At 43.1% G+C, this 20121-nt stretch overlaps 1 protein-coding gene and 1 long non-coding RNA gene across 14 annotated transcripts in view; one reads left to right on the top strand and one right to left on the bottom strand.

The window, feature by feature from the left end:
• LOC133498601 (uncharacterized) overlaps positions 1-18723 on the top strand; it is a 28777-nt gene extending 10054 nt beyond the window's left edge. Inside the window, exon 3 of the long non-coding RNA XR_009794362.1 lies at positions 18594-18723. This is a non-coding gene — a long non-coding RNA (uncharacterized LOC133498601). The remainder of the gene's footprint in view (positions 1-18593) is intronic.
• shank2b (SH3 and multiple ankyrin repeat domains 2b) overlaps positions 1-20121 on the bottom strand; it is a 292642-nt gene that overhangs the window by 93166 nt on the left and 179355 nt on the right. For all 13 annotated transcript variants that reach the window (XM_061815646.1, XM_061815649.1, XM_061815651.1 and 10 more), the window contains 2 exons: positions 18571-18710; positions 16069-16182 (listed from right to left, as the gene is read on the bottom strand). In XM_061815646.1, the coding sequence (XP_061671630.1) occupies positions 16069-16182; positions 18571-18710 (254 nt within the window). The remainder of the gene's footprint in view (positions 1-16068; positions 16183-18570; positions 18711-20121) is intronic.

Raw genomic sequence — 20121 nt, 5'->3', positions numbered from 1 at the left:
CTGACTTGATCTAAGTTCTAACGTTAGACTAGTCTGTCCATATATCTAAATGCGAACAGTCATTTTCGCTGTGGTACGTGTTATTTGCAAGTTGAAAACTTTTCCCCTCGACATGCTTTAGGAAGCTGGCTTTCATCAATGGATTGACAATAGATACTGCTGTAACTTACGCTTAGATTATAATATATCACGATTGCCGACAGGAATGTTTGTTACAATGTATCGCAAGCTTGTTGCCACCAACGCCGATTATGTTGAACTAAACATTAAACATAGCATTTTTAAAAGATTGCCGGTATAGACCGTTCGTCTTTATTCCTAGACAGGCCAGTGCATTTAACTTTTCTTCAGATAAAGTTTGTCAGATCAAGAATTTTTATTGATGAAAAATTTCAAATACCATTTTATATCATGTTCTACTAATATCAGTTGAAATTGGAAATGATCATTTCTGAATTTTAAAATTTTGTTTTCTATTTTAGTTATGCATTTGTTTATTTCATTTTTTATTCACAGTCATGTTACATTAATCCAGTAAGTTATTTTAAGAACTTGGGATTCCATCCCTAATCACACCTGCAACTTTATCTGCGGGCATGACAGATGGACCTCACCCGTAACTTTATTTCTGCGAGCATGACTGACTACACCCATACGTTTTTCAAATGTGAGTGACTGGTGATGGTATGGAGCTGTTAGTGCCAATGGCATGGGTAACTTAAACATCTGTGAAAGCACCATTAATACTGAAAGATACATTCACGATTTGGAGAAATACAGGTTACCATCCAAACAATTTTTTTTCCATCGACCTCACTGGTTATTTCAGCAAGACAATGCCGAACCACTTTCTGCATGTTCCAACAGCGGGGCTTTGTTGAAAAATAATGCTGGTACTAGACTGGCCTGCCTGTAGTCCAGACCTAACTCCCATTGAAAATGTATGGCACAGTATGAAACTTAAAATTTGACAAGGGAGACCCCGAACTGTTGAACAACTGAAGCTGTACATTAAGCAAGAATGAGAAAAATTCCACCTACAAAGCTTCAACAATTAGTGTCCTCAGTTCAGAAACGTTTATTGACTGTTGTTAACAGAAAAGGCGGGAAAAACAGTGATAAACGTGATCCTGTCCCACCTTTTTTGGAACATGTTGCAGTCATAAAATTCTAAATTAATCATTATTTGCTAAAAACAATAGTTTATCAAATTGAACATAAAATATTTTGTTTTTTAAGGGTTTTCAATTAAACATAGTTTGAACATGATTTGCAAATCAGTGTATTCTGATTTTATTCATGTTTAACACAACATCCCAACTTCTTTGTAATTGGAGTTGTGTGCTTATCTTCAGAATAATTCTTTGAAAAAAATCTAACAAAATAGAGATTATCGTGTTTTGATCATATGGGTAGAAGCAAAGTCATGATGTGGAAAAATGCATTGTAAATAAGTAGAATGATTTTCCAGCCTTTTGATGACAACTTTTGGGGGTGCGTATAACACATGGGTACACATTATACAAGATAAATTCGGGTACTCCATCAAGAACAGGAGATATCAGTTTATGAGGCAGATGATTTTATAAAATATTTTCATGCCATCGGTGAGGAAAGTACACACTAGAACCCTATTAGGCCATCGCTTTGCTTCTGTTGCAGAAGAAAATGGAATGTAAACGTTATTCAGTACTCCAGCAAATACATTTTTTAGTTTTGAAATGTTAAATAACAGCTTCACGTATGATGACAAAATCAGGTTTTATTATGGCGCATAATTGGGTATATTTACTATACATGGGACAGCAAGCTTTCAGGTTGGCAAGGCTTTAATCTCTGCCAGTCTTCATCGACTGGATGGCAGGATTAAAATGTCTTAACACTGTAGAAATCATTGTGTCCTTCAGGAGGCATCCTTCACCACAGCTGCCCCTCAAGCTGTCCAACTGTTTTGTGTCAACTGTGGAGACCTTCAAATTCTTGGGAATTACCGTCTCACAGGACCCGAAGTGAGATATAAACATCAACTCGACCCTCAAAAAGCCGAGCAAAGGATGTACTTCTTGCGGCTTCTGAGGAAGCACGGCCTGTCACAACAGCTGCTGAGGTAGTTCTACACAATGGTCATCCAATCAGTACTCTGTACCGCCATCACAGACTGATTTGGAGCCACCACAAAAAAGAACAAACTCAGACTGCAACGGTCAATCAAAACTGCTGAATGGAGTGTTGGTACCACCCTACCACGCCTTGAAGACTTGCACGTTATTCGAACTAGGAACAGAGCGGGCAGGATCTTTTCGGACCTTCCACATAAGGCCACAGACACATTACCATAGTTTTTCATTTTTGAATTGTGTTTTTCCCTTTTGTTTCTAATAACCCAGTAGCATAATGCATTTTAGTGACTCTTAGATACAGTACCTACTCTATGCACATCATTGTGTTATCTTTTACAATCACTGTTGAAAATATGTGCCATAAAACCTCATCTCCCCAAACCTTTATTAGGATGAAGAGCGGAATTAAACATTAATTAAAATCAATGCTTTGTGGGTAGCGCAGAGGATAGGAGTACATGCTGCAACTGGAGGGTGACCGGGTCGCCTCCCGCCTGAGTGCATGTCATCTTGGTTTTTCCCTGGGCAAGAAATATAACCCACATTGCCCATGAGTGAATGTGCCTGGATCTTTGGAAGTGGTCAGTGAGACAATCACTACACAATGGCAACCATGTTTCCATCTGACAGGCCCAGGGGAACTGTGGCTACACACATAGCTTACCACTACCACTTGGTGTGACTGTGGCGTCAATAATTACTGTATGCAACTATTAACTGTGTAATGAATTATTATTAAGTAATTAATTAATTATTAAATGACAAGCTAACAGGAAAAGAAGAAGAATTGTACTTTGTGGAAACTATGTAGATGAAGTATTTAAAATGTATAGTATCAATGGAATAAGCTGTTCAATAGTATAAGGCTTTTAAACCAAATGAAAAGTTGTTCAATTTAAAAAAAATAGAGATAGGGGTACTGGAAGTACTTGACGAAGGAGATTTGACTTTGAAAAGTTTAACAAAATTCAATTTGTATTTAAAAATTATCAAGTAGTTTTGAGGGAGAGTAGCGTTATTTCTCATGTATTAATGCACACCCATGTGTAAAATGCACCCTCAAATTTCATCTCAAAATTCTGGAAAACTCTTCTACCTTTGTTTAACGAATTTTTACAATCTGCTACCATGCCACCTCAAGTCCAATCATTATAATAAAATACAGCTAGACTCCAATGAAAGTGTAGAATCATCTCAAGGATTATTAGAAGAAATGGGCAGCACCTGAATTGAATATATGTCACATTGAATGGTCTGAATACTGAAATATTTTATTTTATTATTTTTTTCTTTGGGTGGCACGGTGGAACAACTATAGAGGTGTGTATAGAGCTCCAAAAAAAAAAAAAAAATAGTTTGGGGCGGACCACGTCTCTCATAACGTAACAAAAGATCCGTGTATGAAATGTGTCGATGTGCGCGTCGCCCAGACAACAATGTCTCACTCAGCCTCGTCTCGATAGTGTTCATTGCGTACTGTGGCGACTTTGAACATACCCCTAAAAGCAGCATAGCTCGGCTCCACCTCCTCCTTATATAGAACTGCGCCGAAAATCAGTCTGAGGCGCCGCGTTCGGCGGTCACAGCTTCTGCAAAGGCTGCGCGTTGGGCTTTGCGACAGGGGCGGCTCTGAAGAACCCAGCCGAGAATGCGTTACTCAGTCGCGTGCGACCCGGCTCGACTGTGACTAAAGCAACACCGCTCGGCTCTGTCATAAGCCATACCGGCCGACTGCGATGAGCCGCAATGGCTCATCTCCGCCGCGGGAGTGGATCGGACGGGATGCAGTTCGGCCGTGATCGGATATCATCTCAATATGGCTCGAAAAAATAGTGTAATATTGCCCTGAGGGCTCGAAAGAATAGCGTTATATTGCCCCAGTAACTTCACTCGGTTGTGTGGTGTCTTTTTTTCAAAAGAGCTTCGGTGTCAGAAGGGAAGTCGGAAAAATGCGAATATCTCTGTTGTTCGGCTTTCATAGTAGCAGGCACTGCGCGTTTTCAACGCCGGAAGTGACGTTGACGTCAAGGACAGAGGACGCGACTAATATGGCGACCACTTGGATGTCGAGGGACACTCAATTGCGTAACTTTGTGCATGGATGACACGCTCTCTGCTCACTTTTTTTTTTTCCGTATAGACATTGAAGTGAATACTGTTATATGTATTTTTCATTACAATATCTATTTTAGAATGTTTATAGGGATGACACTACACCTTTAAAGTTCCACCTTGGCACATCTTCACAGTGGCTAAAAGCACAAAATACAGTGCAGAATATTGGGAATTTTGCTCCCATAAAGTGTTGCTTTAAATTCACATTATCGGTGCCCATTTTTGACACTTGTGTTAATGTGCAATTTGGGCATCCGCCCTGTTCAGTGAGTAAACATAGTGATGTTGTGTATGTATCACAAGAAATATAAAGTGCCACTGAAATTGTGTTTTTTTTTTTTTTTTCCATAGTTCCTCAACTCAGGATCATTGAAGAAGTGTAAATATCAAAGCCAACTCATGCAAACGTAGAGGGCATTTAAAATTGTGATTCTGCCTATTAAAGAAAAAATATTTTAAAGCCTCCTGGACCTGCGCGGGGGGGTGTTAGTCACGTTTTTTGTAAAAAGTTCATTTTCACTGAGCACACTCTAGCCTGATTGATCAAGGACTCGTATGTATAGAACCTACTTGACAAGATGAAGTTGGCTAAAATATCTCAAAAACCTGCAATAAAATGCTTCAATCCAAAAGAAATTCAAGAACAGTTGAGAAATAAAAACTGATTTTGATCAGTCTGGAGAGGGTTAAAGCTCTTTCAAGCTTTAAGACAGAAAGGTCATTCAACTCCCACCTCTGACAGAATTTTCCTCATGATCCAGAAGAGGCGAGGGACATCGAGTCTGAGTGGATAATGTCCGCACCCACAATGCTGAGGTGGCTGACCAGAGCTGTGGTCGGAAGGTGGTCGGTGCCTGTCATGGCAGCAATCCCAGCAAAACATGTTGGTGGACTCCAACAGTGAGGAAGGCCGTCAAACTGTAGAAGGAGTTTTTTCAGGCCTTTTTGGCCTGTTGGACTCCCGAGGCAGCAGCTAGGTACTGGCTGGACAAGTGGAATGCATCTTTGCTAAAGCCAAAACTCGTGCATGGGAGGAATTCGGTGAGACCATCAAGAAAGACTTCTGGACGGCTTTGACGATATTCTGGTCCACCATCCGGGATCTCAGGAGGGAGGAGGAGTGCAACATCAACACGATGGGGTGCTGCTGAATCAGTGGGGTAGAATAGTTCGAAGATCTCCATTCCACCAACTCAATTCCCATGAAGAAGCAGTCTTGGTTCTCTGAGGCCGGCTATCCTAAAAAGCTCCTCAGTGAAAAGGCCCCGGGAGTGGGTGAGATTCGCCTGGAGCTCCTAAAGGTGTTTTGGGGTTGTCCTCCTTGACACGCCTCTGCAACATCGTGTGGACATCAGGGACAGTTCCTCTGGATTGGTAGACTGGTGTGGTAGTCCCACTTTTTAAGAAGGCGCAACAGTGGGTGTGTTCCAACGACAGGTAGATCACACTGCTCAGCCTCCCCATCAGGGTCTATTCAGGGCTGCTGGAGAGGAGGGTCCACCAGGAAGTCGAATGCCAGATTCAGGAGGAGCGGTGTGGTTTTCACCCTGGGCATGGACATGATAGGGTTCTGTTGGCTTCATCAAGCCAGCTAACGGAGCAGCAAAGGCATTTACGTGTAATGTAGTGTATATTAGTTTTGGACAAAGTCCAAAATTCATTACTTTTTTTCATCCAAAAGCCATGATCTCCAACTCTCACTGGAGCGGTTCTCAGCCAAGTTATGACTTAATTTCAAAGTCCATGAATTATCTTCGATTGGAACGCCACCCCTATCAACATTGCTGCCACGTAGGCAAATACGTCATTGAGCCGGGCTGCTTCAGAACATTGGTGTATATGCTTAGATCTACAGGATGTGGACAGCCATTTTGATGTGATTGCACTGACATTACACATTCATTGTCTTAATTAAAGAGATATGGCCTTAACAGACTCTAAGCCAGTAAGTCACCATGCTATGATACTATCCTTGGACAAGATGCGTTTGCAGGCCAAGCCTGGAGCATTTTGGGTAGGACAACATCAGAGAAGCTCCCTGTGCCAAATGCCTTAGGTTAAACCTTTAAATGGGCCACCCAAAGGAAAGCAAAGAAGAAGAGAAAGAAGAGCAACCTGCTACCCATCAGGCCCCATTATTGCTGACACACTAGCATAAAAAGAAAGAGGAAAGATAGGCAATTAGAATAAGAACAGATTGACCCATGAACAACTGTCTTTTGTGCTAATGTCAGCAATCTGTCAGAGAGCACAATATAAGGGGGTGAAAAAGTTCACAGATCCAGACAAAAATGCAAATAATTACTTTTACTCATTTGAGAGTGATACCATACAGTGTAGTGTACAGTACATCGATAACTACATGAACAAGACCAACTATGAAGGTGAAGGGTGATGTAGTGTGGTGTAAAACATTCATTAGCTTACTCGGATTGGAAAGCAGAGCCCAGATGAGGAAGCAGGCTAATGTAGCACCGAGCTTTATGCAACCCACCCCGTGGAGACAAAAAAAAAAACAAAAAAGGCTGAGACCAGTTTTGCCAGTTACCTTGAAAATATAACAGTTACTTTACTGTTTACTTGATCTTGAAAGTAAATTCTGAGTTCTTTCCTTTCGGCTTGTACCATTAGGGGTCGCCACAGTGCGTCATCTTTTTCTATATAAGTCTAGCTCCAGCATCTTTCTCTCAAACACCAACAGCCCCCATGTCTTCCCTAACAACATCCATCAACCTTCTCTTTGGGCTTCCTCCCACTCTTTTCCCTGGCAGCTCCATCCTCACCACCCTTCTACCAATATACTCAATCCCCCTCCTCTGGACGTGTCCAAACCATCTAAGTCTGCTCTCTCTAACTTTGTCTCCCAAGCATGTAACTTTGGCTGTCCCTCTAATGAGCTCATTTCTAATTCTATCCAACCTGCTCACTTCCTAACCTAAACATGTTCATTTCCACCACGTCCAGCTCTGCTTCCTATTGTCTCTTCTAATCCGTTATATCCTGGCTGGCCTCGCCATTGTCTTATAAACTTTACCCTTCATCCTAACAGAGACTTTTCTGTCACATAACACACCTGGCATCTTCCGCCAACTGTTCCAACCTACTTGGAAATGTTTCTGTCCCACCACCACCTTAAATTTTTGTCACACCTACATCACACCTCATCACTGTTGTATCATTCCAACATACTTCTCTGCAATGTTCCCTCAAATTTTTTACGTTTGAGCAAACACACTAAGCCTCTTTGACCACTATGAGCTACATCAAAAGTGTCATCCATCGAAGTTACATGGGCTATTAAAAGAATCACATTATAGCCTTTACATTCCCATCAGACCATTTTTTTAAAGAACAATTTTGTTTAGGTCTTTGCACACTTAAAATGGAAGTGTCAAAAAACTTACCAACCAACCAACCAAACCAAGCCACTATAAACTGTGGACTATAAATTTGAAAGCCCGCTTCCCACTTTTTTTTTTTTTAATGTATATTCGCAATCATATCCCGTCAGTTTTTTTTGGCACAATATTCTTTTGCTGTGCATGCTGACAGCTGAATGAACTCCCGAAACAGTTTGGCAGTGAATGTTATTTTGATCCCTGTATTTAAAACACAGAACTAGCTTTTTGTGCACTGTATTTTGTGCTTTCAGCCATTGTGAAGGTGTGCCAAGGTGGAACTTTAAAGGTGTAGTGTCATCCTTATTAACATTATAAAATAGATATTGAAATGAAAAATACATAAAATAAATATGAGCATGCGCAAAGTTGTGGAAGTCCAATTCACCCCTCCGTACAGGGCACTTAACCACGCCTCCTGAAGTGAGGTCACGCCACGTGCGCTGACGTCAGACAAACAATTAGCAAAAATATCGGCGCAGCAAGAATAGTGCGAAACTGTCCAATTTACCGGCTGATTTCTCACTCGCATTCTTAGCTAACAGTGAAATATTGTTGAAAAGCAGACAGCAGGGCTTCAAGTATTTCAGCGAGCGGTATTTCAATGGTATTTACATGCATATCGACGGAGAAACCATTGATATTAGCACGAGATCTTTCCAGAGTCAGAGGAAGACCGAGAAGCCACATAATATAATATATTATAACCCAAAGACGAATTCGTCATTGACAGTTTCCTATTTTCGTGTTACCTATCAAACTTGTGTGCAGAATCTGTATGTGTATCTGTATAGCCGTTTGTGAACCGCCGTATGAAGGAAAAGAAGAAGGCAAGGCTTGATTTATGAGTTGTTTCTCTCGTTTTCTTTGTGTAACGTCACGCGCTCCCCTCAATAATTATTCTTGAAATAGTGCCGAACCTACGTAAGTCCCGACCGAGTAGGACCATCACTACTTTAGTGTCCTCAAACATCCTTCCTTCAGTCTTGGTGTCTCGGTGCACGTTGAAGGCTTTTAGGACTGCTAGTCCAGTTTAGCTTAGCTCACCGCCGTGAAGTGTGACAATCATTCACACGTAGCTATATTATGCAAGCGAAGAACTGCTAATTCATTTATATGAGACATGTATTCAAAATCAAATATAGGACTTACCTTCGTGCAAACATATCTGTTCCGGTTGATGGATTCAGTTGATCATGCAGTCTTCCACAAAGTTTTATCCATCAAAGACATTTTTCGTACTGGGTTTTCGGTTTTGGAAAGGGTACGAATTGAACTCCACCAACTAGCCTTTCAGGATACCTGTCGTCACTATTATAAAGTCCGTGACTACACCTCTTAACCATATCTATTGTTAAAGAACCCAAATACGTGATAAAACGCCAACAGAAGCTATAGTGGACCATGCAGCGTTGTCTGAGAAAACTGCGGGTCCGAAAAAGGGGCGTGGTTTATTCAGATCTCTGGCCTCTGATTGGTCAGTGACACAGATTGCGCAATTTCTACGGAGGGGTCAATTGGTTGCCATATTGGCTGCATTTACACTGTGGCCTATACTGTAGGACACGCCCTTCAGACATGGAAGCTCTTTTCGAAGAAAACATCTCACAACCGAGTGAAGTGTCCGGGGCAATATTACCGTATTGTTTTGAGCCATATTTAGATGACATGCAGATCATGGCCAAATCACCTCCCTGCCCTATCCACCTCAGCGCAGCGGTGATAACCTCCCACTTCCGTGGCAGACATGAGCCACCGCCGCGACGAGCCACCCCGGCCGACAAAGCCGGCGGCAGGCTCGGCCTTGTCGACAAAGCTGGTAGCGATCCACAAGGCCTGCGGAGGCTGTCCTTCAGCAGCTGCTGCACGGAAGCCTTCCGATGCGCACACCGACACATTTCGCAACTCTGTCTTATGGATTATGCAACCCCAACTATTGTTTTTTTTTTTAGTAGCTGTATACACACCAATGCAGCCCTATGGGGGCACAAACCCGTGCAATCTGTAGGCCGGTCCCAAGCCCGGATAAATGCAGAGGGTTGCGTCAGGAAGGGCATCCGGCGTAAAAACTGTGCCAAACAAATATGAGCGTTCATCTAAAGAATCCCATACCGGATCGGTCGTGGCCCGGGTTAACAACGCCCGCCCCCGGCACTGCTAACCTGCAGGGCGTCGGTGGAAATTCAGCTACTGTGGGTCGAAGACAAAGAAGAGGAGGATGGAGCTCCCAGGCAAAAGAGCGAGAGGAAGACCAAAGAGAAGGTTTATGGATGTGGTGAGGGAAGACATGAGGGCAGTTGGGGTTAGAGAGGAAGATGCAGGAGATAGGCTAAGATGGCAAAAGATGACACGCTGTGGCGACCCCTAACGGGACAAGCCGAAAGGAAAAGAAGAAGTAGCTGTATACACACCAACCTGTCACTTGGAACCCACGAAGCTCTTGTCCTTTGCACCTTGCAATCCATTTTTCACGGCAAACCGGGTCTCTTGAAAACTTATGAAGGCTAAATCCATCCTCCCAAGTGTTCAAGCAATGTCCAGCAATGCAACGAGCCAGCATTTTGGCTAACACGAAGGAACAACGAGCTACCTTCACGGAGGTAAAACTAATAGAAACAAACGAGACCACTTGAGGGTGGTCCTGCTTCTTCTCGTAAATAAATCCCTCGAGAGGATTTTCATGGCGGGAGTTGCAAAAAGCTGTATATGTCAAAATCATGTTTGGTGGTGAAAAACTGCATGGGTCCATGTTGGCTGCGGTTTTCTGATTAATAACATACATACATACAGTGGCACTTTAACATTACTAATTGATGTCACGACCCAGAGGCCCTGTAGCTCAGTGGTTAGAGCACTGGTTTGGTAAACCAGGGGTTGTGGGTTCGTATCCCACTGGGGCCTCCACTCCCTGAGAAGGGTTGCGTCAGGAAGGGCATCCGGCATAAAAATTGTGCCAAACATATATATGCGTTCATCTGAGATGACACGCTGTGGCGACCCCGAAAGGGACAAGCCGAAAGAAACTTAATTGATGTCACGACCCAACGGTGCGGGAGAGGACACAAATGCAGGACTCCGGAGACGCAGAGGCAGTTAGGGAGTTAGTGTTTATCCGTTCCAAGGTCGGGGATCAGGCAGACAGTCAAGTAGAGCAGCGGTAACTCAGACGTCAGGCGTAGAGAGGCGAAGCCAGACCCTCCACTCGGTCCTATATATACAAGGGTTAATCACTGCCGATGAGGCGCAGGTGTGCGCTTCCTAATCAGGGCACCTGTGCGGGGACCTGCGCAGCCAGGGCTGGACTGGCAGGACCATGACAATTGATTGATTCATTCATCCATAACATTGACTGATTGAATTAAACATTTTTCAAAGGCATTACTTTTGCTACATCAGCTTTCTGGTTGATTCAAGTATTTTGCCACCTGATTATGAATTTGTTAAACTGACAGCAAAGATGCATCCCTGTTGATGGCTACCAGAATACAGTAATCCCTCTCTACTTCAGAGATCACCCATTGCAGGTTCACTGCATCGACCCCCCCCAAAAAAAAAAAAAAAAAAAGACAGGTTGTCTCACAGTGCGTACTATATCACTTTAAGAAGCCCCCCAAAAAAAGCCAGATCCACCTTTTGGAGCTGATTCGCTGCATCATCAAAGCTCCACCCAGCAACTCACTCATTCCCTTCCAATGCAGCATTTTCCGGCTTTTGACTCTGTTTGCATGACCTCTTTAAAATGCATCCAAATTGCTCGTGCTTGGTCTTAAAGCTGCTGCCAAAACACCCAAGCTGAAGAGAAAGATTAAAAATTAGAGGATTCCTTGAAAATGAAGCTGCTTTAATTTTGTGGACTGCAGATTCCTTAAAAAAAAAGGCCCTGGTGACAATGAAGCAAAGGAGGGAAGGTAGCTGATGGATCGGCAAAAATGTGAAAGTCTTGGTTATGATCAAAGGCAGCAGAAGTTACGCTTTTGTAGTGCCATTATAGTGTGAATGAATCAGCAGCTTCCCACATAAAGAATGATGTAGTCAACAACTTGAAGATGCAATGAAACATTCAACCCCTGGAGGACGAGTGTTTTCGGCATCAAAGGTTTGTTTGAAAATTTTCTAAAGCGTGCGACAGTATGGTACAAGCTGTCGAGTTTAGAAATTATGTTGACACCATTATGTCCTGTACAGGGTGTTGGATTAAATGGATTAATTGTACATTAATACACAGTACATTAATAGTACATTAATTGTCTCATATTTGCTCTCTTGTTTTGCTTGTAATATTCTTTTGTTTTCCCTAATCTGGAAACACTAACTGGGTGTTTGCTTATCGATGCACGTTTTTTATTTATCATGTTTGCTGTGTAAAGAAAAAGGATTCGTGGAGATGTGGCCAAAATGATTTGGAGATTGTGAGAGAGACACATCCCGCGTTCTCCTCGCAAGCAAAAGTGATGAGGGGGTGCTAAACCAGCGAAAGGGAAGTGATGTGGCAACGGTGCCCCGAATGTGACGTCACAACAATGCGCAGTGGACATTTGGCGTGACACTAAAAGACATTAGCTTGTGACTTTTTGTTAAATATTATTTTATTGTTATTTTTTAACTAGACACTTGAAGTGTTGTAATTTTCGTCTCAAGTGGGCAATGTATAAATGCTGTGCTGTTGAATAAACATTCTGGTACTCTCATGGCACCCCCAGCAGAACAGAATTTATGTTCCAGCAACGCACCGAAAGTGACCTCACAACAATGCGCCCTGGGCATTTGGTGTGGCACTAGAAGACATGCGTTTCATTTGTTTGTGACTTTCTGTACTGCGATAAAAATGTTATTTTCTTGTTATTGTTTCACTAGACATTTGTAGTAGGCAAAGTATGAATGGTTTACTGTTGATTACACATTCTGGTACCCATGTGGCAGCTACAGCATAAGTTTCTGAGTGATGGATGGTAACTATACAGTGATATAATACAGTAAGTGTTTTATAAGTGTTATACATTTATAATACCATACATATTATATTTAAAAGATTTTATAATTAAAGATTTAACTCAATATCTCTTTGTTTCATATCCGTGAAGTCCAAATACTGTTAATATATTTTAAACATTTTGGTGCTTACTTTCCGATTTTTCACTTTTTGTAGGTGATTCTCGTGTCAATTAACTGTGAAAAACGAGGGATGACTTTATTGTCTGAGAATTTTAATTTACTCTGGGTTTGATTAGTTTACCATTGTTAGCTCATTCCATTTCTCCTTGTCTTTGGAGCTCTCCCCCAACGAAGAACCAATCCTGATTCCCAACTTACATCTGTGTACAATTCCATCCATCCACTTTCTGAGCTGCTTATCCTCAACTTTGCAACACATTTTTTTTGCTTGAAAATTAGAAAGTTTCACCACTTTTTCTTCTATTTGCACATACTCTGACAGCCACTGCATCTTAAAATAGGACCATTTTTTTTTTACTTTCACCATGAGGATTAACATAAGTAGCATGTCTCGTTTGTCTTTGCTCTACGATGCCAAGACTGTTTTGCTAACTCAACACTGGTGGTGGATTGTGCATAAGGAGGCTGTTATTGTAAACATTAGTTGACCGCCTGCATAAGTACGTATGTGAATTGGATGCACCTAGTCACCCCAATTCAATTGAATACCATTGCAAAATGGCACAAACTGGATGTTATATTGTACTTTCAATTTGGGTAGTATTTTTTTAGAGCATAATGCAGAATGTCTGTGACCAGAGATCACATCAGCAGTGCACAATTGCACATGCGCGCACCTTAGAGGGAAGATTGAGAGAGCTGGAGCCTGTCCCAGCTAACTTCAGACGAAGGCAGACTACGCCCCGAACTGGTCGCCAGACAGTCACAGGGCGGATATCAACACCATCACTGAGCGGGAATTGATCCCACACTGCCTGCGCCAAAAACAACCATGCGTACCACTACACCATCAGTAACTCTATTCCACTAGCATCCTCAAGGCAAGTAATGCATCTGTGGTACTCTTTTTAGGCATGAAACCATACTGTTACTCGCAAATATTCACTTCTATCCCGAGTCTAGCCTCCATTACGCTTTCCCATAACTCCATTGTGTGGCTCATCCGTTTTATTCCTCTTGACTTCCCACAGCTCTGAAAATTGCTTTTGTAAAGTAACTTTGTTACTTGAAAGTAACTGTCTTTACTGATTACTTAATTACGAAAGTAACTTTTAAGTTACTTTCAGCAACTGACAAGTGTCAGGCTTACAGTTAATACAAAAAAAACCTTAACCTTCCTCATTACTAGGTAATGTGCCCCACACAGAATGATATAATTAACGTGAACCAGTAACAAAAGTAACTACGTTAAAAAGGACCTTTGAAGTTACTTTCAGCAGCTGACAAGTGACAGGCTTACAGTCAATACAAAAAAACCTTAACCTTCCTCATTACTAGGTAATGTGCCCCACACAGAATGATATCATCAACTTGAACCAGTAACTTAAATATTAGTGTTATAATAAAACAAATTAAACAATGACAGAAGAAATAATTGACTTAAAACATGGAGTTTAAATGTTATTTACATCCTTTGTGCCACAATGCATGCTTTATTTGTTTTGTATTTGCTAGTTATGTCATAGACCAGCGGCACGGGGGCGGACCCAAATTCAGGACTTCTAGGCACAGGCATAATGTTCAGAGTGGTTTTATTAAAAAAACAGGTCAATACCAAAAGGCAATCCAATACGAGGCAGAGACATCAAAATGCTAGGACAGGCAAAATCAAAAAACGTGAAACAAGATTCGATGATATGAGGATCAGTCGCCGACGAGGCATGGATGTGGATCGGCAGCGGCGAGGTCGCCACTGGGACATGGGCGTGGCTCAGCAGCGGCTCAGTTGCCACCGCGACGTGAGCGTGGCTCAATAGTCGGTCGGTCGCCACCGCAATGTGAGCGTGGCTCGGCAGCAGTTTGGTCGCCACCGCGACGTGAGCGTGGCTCGGCAGTGTGTCGATTGCCACCGAGGCGTGGATGTGGCTCAGCAGTGGGTCAGTCGAAACCGAGGCTTGGGCATGGCTCGGCAGCGGGTCGATCGCTACTCCGACGTGACCGCAGCTCGGGACGTGCGTCGGATGTGGCTTGGTCAGAGAGCAGCGGGATGTACAAGGGGGGACCCGCGCTGGCTGCCCCGCGGAGGACGTGGACAGATTGCCAAATGGGACCCCCAGAAAGGATTGGAGGAAGAGGACTTGGACGTACTGGGCGAAGGTCCTCAGGCTGGGAGCAGGCAAGCGGCGTGCCCGATGGTGTGGTGTGCTGGGTCCTGTTCTGGCCAGTTCATTCTGTCATAAACTAGTGGCACGGGTCCCAAATGGAGGGCTTCCAGTCAAAGGCATAATGTTCAGAGTGGTCTTATTTCAAAAACAGGTCAATACCAAAAGGCAGTCCAGGACGAGGCAGAGGCACCAAGACACTAGGCTAGGCAAGATCCAAAAAACGTGAAACAAGGTCTGATGACTATGAGGTAAACCAAGAAGCATCACAAGACGTGATCAAACTAAAAGGGCACAGACCCAATGTGACAAAGGATTGCTCTACACTAACTTATGCACCGTAGCGGAGTATCCCAGAATGCAGTGAAGCATGCGCAACAAACTGGCAAATGCCAATGTCACATTTACCACTTAAGTACTTAGTTCATTAGTCTCCCAAATGTGACACAGCTGAGACAGCTGTCCGAGGTGGCACCGCACAGTGGTGTGACTAAATTTATCACACCGCAGCAAACACAATAGCATAACTTGTCATGGGCATGGCCTGGCCACGCCCTCACAGGAAGCGCCACCCACGGCAGTGGCCAGACCATGCCCATGACAAGTTATGCTATTGTGTTTGCTGTGGTGTGATAGATTTAGTTTGATACGTTCTGAGTGTGAACAACATTTTGACTATTACTTGCCTACCTGTGTCATTGTGTGGGGGCATGTAAGCTTCTTCTTACATTTGTAAAAAAGCAACTGTTCCTCACTGCCTCATGAGCTCCACCATGCGGTAGTATACATGCATCCTTACACGTCTGCTAGTTTGCGTGCATGCTACCAATGTAACCACCATGTTTCGTTGTAATTTATTGAAATAGTCACTAAAACACACCTTTACAAATTATGGAACTTGGTGCATGCATGAGGTGCATCATATTTTAAGGCGCCCACTCCATTTTGCAAAAAATGTAAGAGTTTTAAGTGTGTCTACTCGTCGCGAAAATACTGTACATATCATACAATCATACATAGGCGTTTATCAAAACTGCATCAATTATTCGCAGGTTTTCAGGATTTGTGGAGGGGTAAGGAATGTAACCTTCGTGGACAATGAGGGAACACTTTACTGTACGTCAATGTTCCACCCCCACCAAAAGACAGCCGCCAACTTACAGCTCCTCTCCTCGGTGGCTTTGGCAGGGATCTCCTCCACATAGTCGGCCGGGAACCAGCCCACCTGTCCACGGGTGCTGCCTTCCCAGAACCCCCCTTCTCCGATGCTCAGAACTGGGCCAAGGGGAAACGACATGGAAAGTGAAAAAGGAGTCTCATCAGTCTCAACAAAAGCAAAATGAACAGGACATGGTGTTTCAGTTTATCCATCCATCTTCACCGCTTTCTTTAGCAGGGATACCCAGACTTCCCTTTCCCCAGCCACTTCATCCACCTCTTCCGGAGGGATCCTCCTGGAGGGATCCCAAGGCGTTCTCAGGTTAGCTGAGATACATAATCTCTCCAGCATGTCCTAGGTTGTCCCTGGGGTCTCTTTCTGGTGGGATGTGACCATAAAATCTCACCAGGGAGGCGTCCAGTAGGCATCCGGATCAAATGCTCCAGCCACCTCATCTGCCTCCTCTCAATGTGGAAGAGCAGTGGCGACATGTGTACTTGGCATAGAGTACAGTTCGATGATCGACTTTGTGGTTATGTCACCGGACTTGTGGCCGGTTCAACATGGCAGACCCAAACATATTGTGAGGGTTTGCTAGGAACATCTGACAAAGTCCCCTGTCACAAAACATTTCAACTACCTCCTCAGGCAGAACTTATCCCACGTCCCAAAGGAAGTTTAGGGCATTGAGTCCAAGTGGACCATGTTCCACGTCTTCATTGCTGAGGGAGCTGAATGGAAGTATAGCTATAACGCTGTAACGTCTCCTGTGGGAGCATTCCCCGAACCTGCTGGTGGATCCCAGTGGTAAGGAGTGGCGTCAAGCTTAAAGAAGGAGTCCTATCTGCCCTTTTTGGCCTGTGAGACGACAGAGGCATCTGATGGATGTCTGGCAAAGTGCAACCGAGCTTTGGTGGTCGCTGGGAGAAATTCGGTGAGGCCATGGAAAACAGCTTCAAGGAAATTCTGGTCAATCATTCGGTGTCTAGGGAGGGGAAAGGAGTGCACCACCAACATTGTATATAGTGGGGATAGGATTCTGCTGAGCTCAACTTGGGATGTTGTGAGTTTGTATGCCAAATACTTCGAAGAAGACCTCAATTCTACTGACACAACCTATCAAGAGGACGGAAAGTCTGAAGTAAGTTCACCTCTCTCTGGGGTTGAAGTCACTGAGGTGGTTTAAAAGTTCCTTGTGGCAGGACCGCAGGGATGAATGAGATCCATCTGGAGTTCCTAAAGGCTCCGAATGTCTATGGCTGCCCTGGTTAACACGCCTCTGCAATATCACGTAGACAACAGTGCCTCTGTATTGGCAGACCAGGATGGTGGTAGCTTTTTAAGAAGAGGGGCTGGAGGGTGTCTTCAAACAACCAGAGGATTGAACTGCTCAGTCTCCCTGTTAAGGTCTATTCCGGGGTTCTGGAGAAGAGGATCTCAGAGTCAGGAGGAGGAGTATTATTTTCATCCTGTCCGTGGATCTGTAGACTAACTCCGCATGGTCCTCAAGGGTGGATGGAAGTTCACCAACCAGTCTACATGTGTTTTGTGGACATGGAAAAGATCATATAAGGTGTCCCACCCGGGATTCCTGTGCAGGGTACTCCAGGTGTATGAGTTATTGGAACTCTTGATATAGGCTGTTCGGTTCCTGTGTAACCAATTGCATAGTTTGGTCCTTATGGCCGGCAGTAAGTCGAATACAATTCCAGAAAGGGTTGTACTCCACTAAGGCTGCTCTTTGTTGATTCTGTTTATTAGTTTCATAAATGAAATTTCTAAGAGCAGTCGAGGTATTGGGGGGTTTTGGTTTGGCAATGTCAGCATTATGTCTCTGCTTTTTGTAGATGATGTGCTTCTGAAGGCTGAATCAAGCCTTGAACTTCAGCTCTCCGTGGAGCAGTTCACAGCTGTGAAGTGCCTGAGATGAAAATCAGCACATCTAATTTTGAGAAGAGGGTGGATTGCCCATTCCGTGCCAGAGAAAAGCTCCTGCTTCAAGAAGAGCAGTTCAAATATCTTGAGGTCTTTTTGACAAGTGACGGTAGTATGTAGATCGGATCAGATCAGATGTAGATTGGTGTAGTGTCTGCAGTGATGTGGAGCTGCTACTCCTTCGCATTGAGAGGAAGCAGATGAGATGGCTTGAGCATATGGTTAGGATGCTCCCTGGACGCCTCCCTGATGAGGTGTTGCGGACATGTTCGCCTGGGGCCTAGACTATGTCTTCAGGCTGGCCTGGGAACTCGTTGTAATTCCTCAAAATAGCTAGATGTAGTGGCTGGGGAGAGTGAAGTCTCGGCTGACTCCTCGACCTGACCTCAGATCAATGGAAGTAAATGGATGGATGACAAAATGTGCACATGAAAAGACGGAGTAAATTACTTTTTCAACTTGACCAAATGTAGGTTAGGTCAGGTACCTTTGTGACTAAAAGTCTTGTGACAACAAATGATGAATAGGTCATTATGATTTGGTATTGAAAAGGTAATTTGAAGCCCTACCTTTTACTCTATCATTTTTATAGAGGTTGAGCTCTCCTTCAGCCTGGGCAGTGTAAGGACGAACCACCACAAAGTGTCTTCCTGGGACCGCACTGTACAGCTTCCTCCTGGTACCTAGGGCATCTCCATGACTGCTGGGACTGACAAGAGCAGAAAAAACATTTTAGGTACTAGAGCTTAACATCCAGGCACATGTCATTTGATGACATGGTGACCAAATATGTTAATCCTCCCTTAGACTAACAGTTGAACATACTAACATTCACATCTGTGCAACTGAATTCAGTCTTAATTTTAATTTATTATGCTCGTCAGGAAAATTCCATAAAGGGAAATTAAAGTGGGCAATTCAGTGGCGCAGGTGTAGAGTGTTGGCGTCACAGTTCTGAGGAGCGGGGTTCCAATCCCACCCCCTCTGCAGAATTTGCATGTTCACCCCGTGCCTGCGCGGGTTTTCTCCAGGCACTCCGGTTTCCTCACACATCCCAAAAACATGTATTCATTGGAGACTCTATATCACCCACACTAAAATTGATAAGAAGTTTGCAACCAAATAAGCATTGTATTTATGCATGTGGAGCATAATGAAGGCATAATATGAGTTTGTAATAACAACCTGACATCATTTATAGGCAGGAAGTTGAACTCTAGATACAGTATGAAATCATTGGGTATCTCCGTGATTCGAGAAAAATAATTAGTTTGGGATATTAACGCTTATAACGCAAATAACCATTCAGCAATAGACAATTTAGTCTATAATGCATGTTTTTGCAATGTGAGAAGTCAAAATACCTGTAATAAATAAATAAATACACAGGCAAACAAAGGGGAGAAAAGGCAGACTCCATGCAGGAAATCTAGTAGAGAGACTTAAGATGAGCTAATCCACTAGGTCATCTTCAGCTACTAAAAAAATGTTTGCTTTTTTAATTATAATTTTATTGGTCAGTTAAGTGAAAAAAACTTGCATCATCACTGGTGTTAAGGTCACAGAGTAGCGATAGGATCATTTCTAAAACACATACAGGTATCCGTATAATACTTGTTGATGGACTCCAAAGTGATAATGTAGCGCCACTTAGTGGTCAATTTTCATAGTTCCACAACAGATGCAGATTGAACAATTATTTTACACCGCTTATATTTATTTATGACTCACGTCTGAAACGACGATAGAAATGAATTGAGCTGAAGGCCAAAATATATGTGAAACCTGTTGGAGAAATCAAATAAGAAACCGCATTACAGACTTTTACAGACACCCTCAGCTATAAATGAACAGTTTTTTTTAACTGATATACTGTGGTAAAATGACTGGAAGAAATTATCAAGTACGGGTTGATCATTAGCAATAGTCATAGAAAAATAAAATTTTTGCAGGGTAGGGGGAACAAAATCAAAAAAATACTTGTCATAGAATAACACCAAGATTCAAGAGTTACATGGACTCAATCAGGAATAGAGGTGAAAACTGTACGAGACTGAAGAGGAAATGAAGAGAACCAATGGTTTGAGATACAGGAAGGGATTTTTTTCCCCCAAGTAAGT

Source organism: Syngnathoides biaculeatus, chromosome 3 (assembly GCF_019802595.1).
Source record: "Syngnathoides biaculeatus isolate LvHL_M chromosome 3, ASM1980259v1, whole genome shotgun sequence".
NCBI classification, from domain to species: domain Eukaryota; kingdom Metazoa; phylum Chordata; class Actinopteri; order Syngnathiformes; family Syngnathidae; genus Syngnathoides; species Syngnathoides biaculeatus.
This window is presented reverse-complemented; position numbering and strand designations above follow the sequence as displayed.